At 39.9% G+C, this 6,865-nt stretch overlaps 1 protein-coding gene across 1 annotated transcript; it reads left to right on the forward strand.

Annotated features, from left to right (window-relative positions):
* The first annotated feature begins 845 nt into the window (after window positions 1–845).
* mfsd4ab (major facilitator superfamily domain containing 4Ab) lies at window positions 846–6,583 on the forward strand. Its single transcript, XM_034171615.1, has 10 exons — window positions 846–1,205; window positions 1,300–1,498; window positions 3,164–3,394; window positions 3,481–3,646; window positions 3,783–3,898; window positions 5,395–5,568; window positions 5,677–5,824; window positions 5,915–5,985; window positions 6,091–6,211; window positions 6,314–6,583. The coding sequence occupies exons 1-10, from the start codon at window positions 973–975 to the stop codon at window positions 6,421–6,423; spliced, it is 1,569 nt and encodes a 522-aa protein (XP_034027506.1). The 5' UTR covers window positions 846–972; the 3' UTR covers window positions 6,424–6,583.
* Window positions 6,584–6,865: the final 282 nt, after the last annotated feature.

Below are 6,865 nucleotides of genomic sequence, written 5' to 3' on the forward strand. Positions count from 1 at the left end.
GCACCCTTGTATTTTGGTTTGTCGGCCCTCTACCTCAGGAGATTTTGTTTTAAGTTGTGTTGAGTGATATTTTTTAAACAAAAATGTTGATTGTGATAATAAAGTATTTTGTTGTCATGTACAATGTTTGACGAAATTCTATCCTAGGTCTTTTGGATCCTTTGGATCTATGAAGCTTAAATATGAAAAAGTATCAGTATCGGTATCGATATTGGCGATACTGGGCCTGTATTTACTTGGTATTGGATCAATACCAAAATTCCTGGTATCGCCCACCTCTATCTCAAAATGGAGATTCCTAAAGAGTTTTTTTATTAAACCCTTTGAATTAAACCTGATGTCTACATTACAAACGCATCTTGGCTGTTGCACGTATGCAATTTAGTGGAGTTGTTAGTTTATAAGAGTTTAAATAAATGTGAAAGCAAAGGAAGACAAACAGAAAATGACACAGGAGACATTCAATAATAACCGAGGATTCATGCTTGAAGGCCTTATTGCAGTAAAAAGACATATTCTCTGCACTTTTTGCATTTTTATAGGACATTATGCCGCTTTGGAGTTCGAGCATCTGTATGAATGAGCAACAAATGTTTCTCCACATGCAATATGAAAAAGAAGAGGACTGCTTCCGTTCTGACATGTCAGTGCACTTGTTCAGGTCATGTTTTGACAGACAGATTTTTGCATTGCTAATCATTGACACATTTCAAATTGACATGTTATTGTTAGAAGCATGTACACTTCATCCATTAACTCAACTGGACATCCTTTTCTGTTAAGCAGTACACAGAGGAGGAAACTAAATGCTTTAAAAGCAATTGCGAAAGAAGTTCACAACAGTTAAAACAAGCATCTGTCTTAAATAAAAACCGTCCCTGCTGCGGGTCATAATAGTCTAACTTGTTGCTCGTCTCTTTCTGCAAAGAAGAACATTATATTTATTACAAACACACCTCACACGCAGTGGCAATGAAGTTTGTGGACGATCGGATCTTAACTCTGTTCAAGCGGAATGCCCATCACACGTTGACCTACTGGAGTGTTTTCTTCAGTTTTGGACTCTGCATTGCTTTTCTCGGGCCGACAATTTTGGATTTGCAATGTCAAACACAGTCGACACTCAGTCAGATCACCTGGGTGTGTTTCGCCCAGCAGTTCTGCTTGTTGATTGGCAGCTCTGTCGGTGGTGTTTTCAAAAGGACGTAAGTACCAAACCCCATACTGGTGTTTGGTGTGCACGTGTGACCGTTTTAATGCTGACTTTCATCTTTTTCTCTTTTTTTTTTTGTTTCAAAGGTTGTTCAGCGCACTAGCCGCCTTATTTATCTCTGCTCTCATCATCTCTGTGATATTTGCCATCATCCCTCTGTGCACCAGTGTTCTGGTGCTGGCCATTGCCATGGCGGTGTCGGGTTTAGCGATGGGAATCATTGACACTATTGCTAACATCCAGCTGGTGACCATCTATCAGAAGGACTCAGCTGTTTTCTTGCAGGTAATGTCTGCTGAAGTACTGACGTGGTGAATTATATGAAAAGCTAATTCACCAAAAATGAACTTGCATCAACTACTACTGTGTTCTCAGTTTGTTCAGCAAGTGCATATTTAAAATTGTGAACAAGCTAGAAGGTCACTCAGAGAGCGCACACCTCCACCAAGGTTTCCTTTAATTCAAATTAAGCTCCAAACAAAATCCCAGTTCTTAGTACATTAATTCATTTCATTTACACACACACACACACACACATATATATATATATATATATATATATATATATATATATATATATATATATATATATATATATATATATATATAGCACCAAATCACAACAAAGTTGCCTCAAGGTGCTTCACACAAGTAAGATCTAACCTTAACAATCCAAAGAGCAAGCACACAGGAGATGATCTGAGGAAGAAACCTCAAGCAAACCAGACTCAAAGGGGTGACCCTCTGCTTGGGCCATGCTACCGACACTAAATACAAAACAATTCACAAAACGAATGTACAGGAGATGTCAGGACAGGAGAGCCTCAGAAAACAGACACCACACCCATCCCTGGATGGAGCCGCACCTCAAACAGAGAGAGGAAAAAAAAACAGAATCAGGCACAATCAAGTGTGGACCACCCAAGTCGGAAAATTCTTTATTATTGTTTTTTTTTCCAACAAGATCTGGCTTATTTTCTGGATCTGGACCAAAGTACATCTATGGATAGACAGTCACAGCGTCCTGAACATTTTGATTGTGTTTGCACATTTTGTTTCTGATTGTTGACCTGTGATCCTGTCCCTAATTACTCACCTTTGATCCTGATACTGATCTTTATTCCAGAACCCTTGTCTTTGATCCTAATCTTTGAACCTAACTGCACATCTTTCATTCTGACTGAAGACATGTATTCCTGTCCCTATTCATTGTTCCAGATAACCTGGCTTTGATCCTGATACTGATTCCAGTCTTGGTCGTCAGTCGCTCATGTTTGATCCCGATTGTTGACATTTATCACTGAACATATATCTGGATCATTGAGTTTTCATGAGGATTGCTAATCTTTGATCCTGATTACTCATCTTTTGCTTGGATCGTTGATCCTGATCACTAACCTTTGATCCTGTCTTTGAATGCTGAGGTAATCTCTTGTCTTTGTTACTGGTTGCTTTGGAAAATCCACTGTGTAATCCAGATCTATATCAAAAATATAGAGCAGGTGGGTAAGGAGCTGGCCTGCCAGTATGTAGACCTGGGTTTGAATCCGACTCATTCCACCTGTCTCTGTCCTTGAACAAGATATCATTCGTATTGTCTGTGTTCACTCAGCTGTAAAAATGAGTACCGACCTTGGCTGGGAAAGTAAATGTGAGGCACCATTGTAAAGCAGTTTCAGCATCTGCTTGATGGAACAGTGCTACAGAAATGCAGTCCTTCTTCAAAATTGAATCACCTCTTCCTTTACCCACACCCTACCTCTTCAGTAATTTGTATTAAAATCTATTATGATCTTTCTAACAGAGAGACAGACAAATTGGAACAAAAGCATAACTTCTTTAACAGAATAAATAGATTTGTTGGAGGGTTTTTTTTTTTTTTTTTTTTTTAGTTATTTTGACAAACTGCAGTCTTTCACGTGTCTGATGTGTGTCTTTTTCTCTCTCAAGGCTCTTCACTTCTTTATTGGGTTCGGCGCCCTGGTGAGTCCGCTGATTGCAGATCCTTTCCTCTCAGAGAAGGGCTGCGGGAATCACACAGCGAATGAGTCCATCCCCTTGCATCATTTCAGGAACATGCTGAGAAACAGTCCAACAGTACAGCATGACTACATATCCCACGATGCTTGGGTGGAAGAATCTATTGTGAAATACGCTTTCTGGATCATGGCGCTTATTAATGTACGACACAAATAAGACGTAGTAGTTTCTGGAAAGATTATTTTGTTGTAAACCAAATGATCTGATGAATGTTTTTGCACCATCAGCTGCCTGTACCCATCGCCACCCTGTACCTGATGTATCGGGAACAGCTGATCCCGTGCTGCCCCAGCGGAAATCCACGTTTACTGGACAAAGATGAACTAGCTATGGAGAACCAACAGGGGTCCGAGGGGGGCCCAGACGTGGAACACAAAGAACATGAAGCTGGAGGTAAAGGGCTCATTTTTATTCCAGCATCCTACCATAAGGTTAATGTACATTTTCCCTACATTTTCAAATAAGGTGAGAAAAACCCTACAGCTGCCACTTTGTGTGCTATAATTTGTGTCTGTTTCCTCTATTCCAGGTCACAGAGATATTTTTAGCTGCTGTCAGAATGGTAACCTGCGTGAGCTGCCAGTTTCCTTCTTTATGATACACATCCTTGGCGGGATGGTGCTGTTCATGACTGATGGCATTGTGGTGAGTGACGGCTGAAAATAATGTGATTTGGGGTACAGTGCAAGTCACACTTTTGGCTGTTTTTTCCCCGACTTTATTGATGTGTCAGTAAAACACCAAATTTTAACTTTGAAAGAAAAATATGTAATGTTTGAGAGAATTTTGTGTGTTTTGTTAAAGTAGTATATTATGGAGATTGTCAGATCGTAGGTTTACATCCCAATGCATGATGTCACAAAGACAAGAAACAGCATATTAGATTAGATTAGATAAAATAAAATTAGACAGAATCCCTTGGGAAGATTCCCTCAGGGAAACTGAGGTTCCAGCAGCAATGTATCGCAGCACAAAGGGTAGGAAGCGCACAGAGCATCAAAAGTGAAAGTAAAAAAAAAAAAAATTGCAAATATAAATACATAAATATAAATACCAGACATGCTGTTCAATACTGGTTTACTGGCTACTACTGTTCCTCTCCTTCCCGTCCTCTGTCTTTCTGTTACTCCTCCTCCCCTTGAGTGAGGAGTTGTACAGTCTGATGGCCTGAGGGACAAAGGAGTTTTTCAGTCTCGCGGTCCTGCACTTGGGAAGGAGCAGGATGTGGCTGAAGACGCTGCTCTTGTTACTGATGACGGTGTGCAGAGGATGACTGGCATCGTCCATAATGTCCAGCAGTTTGTCCAGTGGTCTCTTCCACAGAGTCAGCCCGCCTGATTACTTTGTCCAACCTGGATGTGTCCTTCTTGGATAACCCTGGTCAACAGTTTTTGTTACATGGTGTTTTTCAACAGATTTTGGGTAATTTGGGGCTACTGAATCCAAATATGGCTTCATTTTTTGCCAATCACATTACATTTTTGAGATATGAAAACATAAGCATTGCAGCAAAAGCTGCAGTCTTGTACACCTTTTTGTTGCCATAAACAATATTATGGCACTTGTTCGCATTTCGCGAACCTGGTTTATAAACTATGCTTTTGAAGCTGCTTTTGTGCACGATTAGTGCCGTCAAACTCGTGAGTGAATGAGCAATTTATACATAATCCATCAATGTGGAACATGCAGACTGCAAACAAATGTGATGTAATAGAGCAAATTTGAGCTCAGATTCAGATTCAGCACCCCAAAATTACTGTAAATCATTTCTTAAAGTCCATGCAAGAAATTTTTTGTTGTTGACCAGTGTAATAATCAATGATTAATAAATTAATGTGATAATATTCTAAAACCATGGGATAGATCACTCAGAATAAAGGAAGACCTGACATGAGATTTTGATTTTGTACTGTGTTATATATTTTAATACTGAGAATCCTTATTGCAAATTTTTGATATTTAGAATAGTTCCATTATTTCTGCACATTTTTGCTTCATTAATGTGTTATAACTTATATAACAGTTATGCACAGCATTATAAATGTTAAGAAGTTATGAAATATATTTAAGAATAAATGCACTTGTTCATTTATAATATAGAAATATTATATTCTAATATTGTAATTTTTTTTTTTTTTTAGGGAGCCTATGCTGGTTTTGTGTACACCTATGCTGTACAATCACCAATGGCATTACCTCATAAAACAGCAGGTTATCTAGCCAGCATATTTTGGGCTGCGATCACCGCTGGGCGCCTGTTGTCCATTCCGCTTTCATACCGCTTTCAACCCATGAGGCTGCTTGTGTTAAATCTGGTAAAGCCGATAAAGCCTTTGGAGTTCTGTGACATTACAAATAAGCTGTGCGCAGCGAACATCTAAGTGCAACGTTTGTGTTTCTGAGGTTATTCTGTGTTCCTGCAGGCAGGAGCCATTGTGACTGTGCTGATGCTCCTTATTTTCTACACCAGCAGTGTTTTTCTGTTTGTTGGGACGTGTTTATGTGGACTTTTCCTCAGCAGCATCTTCCCCTGTATGCTTGCTTACACTGAAGACATCCTGGATTACCAGGGTATGATAACATCTGAGCTATAAGCAACTAGAACACAGCAGTGACATCAGAGTTAAGGACATGAAATAATCCAGTTATTTCTCTCTGCAGGATGTGCGACTCCAGTCCTGGTAACAAGTGCAGGAATGGGAGAGATGATGATGCAGGTTCTTGTTGGATCGGTAAGTCTGATGACTGTATTGTCACATTTTCAGAAAAAGGGAGTACGACAAAGGAGAGAACCCAAGCAGTGGCTCGGGATTTTATTGTTGCTGTCTCATCCCCAGATTATCCAGACTAAAGGCAGCTACAGCTTCCCGCTATGCGGAATGATTGTGGCCTGCATCGGTTTTGTCCTCTTCATCGGTCTGTTACTGTTCCATCGGATGCACCGAAACTACCTCACAGGTAAGAGGTGTACTGAATGCAGCCCAAGAAACCCTCATTTTGGTACTGATGAAACTGTATTGACGTTTATTTCATTTTCATCCTACCCCGACATCTCAGCAGGAACAAAGAAGAAGTCAACCATGGTGGAGGACGCCACAGCGGAACACAACGGACAGAGGAGAAAGGCAGCAGCTGAGAGTACAGCTGCTGTGGGCCCTCAGAAAAACTGACTGCTGCACGAGAGGAAAACATAGTACAACAACTTAGCATTTAAATAGTCATAAGGCCTTTGGTATTTAAAACTGAAATTTTTGTTGTTTTTCTGTCATAAATCAGATACTTCTTCAACCAGCACTGGAATAGAGCTTTTATTTTGTGCATCACAATTTCTTATATAGTACTGGAGATTTTGGGTGTGTGTGTGTGTGTGTGTGTGTGTGTGTGTGTGTGTGTGTGTGTGTGCGTGCGTGCGTGCGTGCGTGCATGCGTGCGTGCGTGCGTGTGTGTGTGGATAGATAGATAAAGACATCTTTTGTTAACATTAATCATTGGGTATTTTTCCTGAGTACGTAATGTACCCAGTCTTGTATAAACTACCTCAAAGTGATACTTGAGTGAAAGTACAAGTATCTTACAATAAAATTACTTTGGTAAAAGTTAAAGTCTTTAAAA

The sequence above is a fragment of the Thalassophryne amazonica genome, chromosome 6 (genome assembly GCF_902500255.1).
Source record: "Thalassophryne amazonica chromosome 6, fThaAma1.1, whole genome shotgun sequence".
NCBI lineage: Eukaryota > Metazoa > Chordata > Actinopteri > Batrachoidiformes > Batrachoididae > Thalassophryne > Thalassophryne amazonica.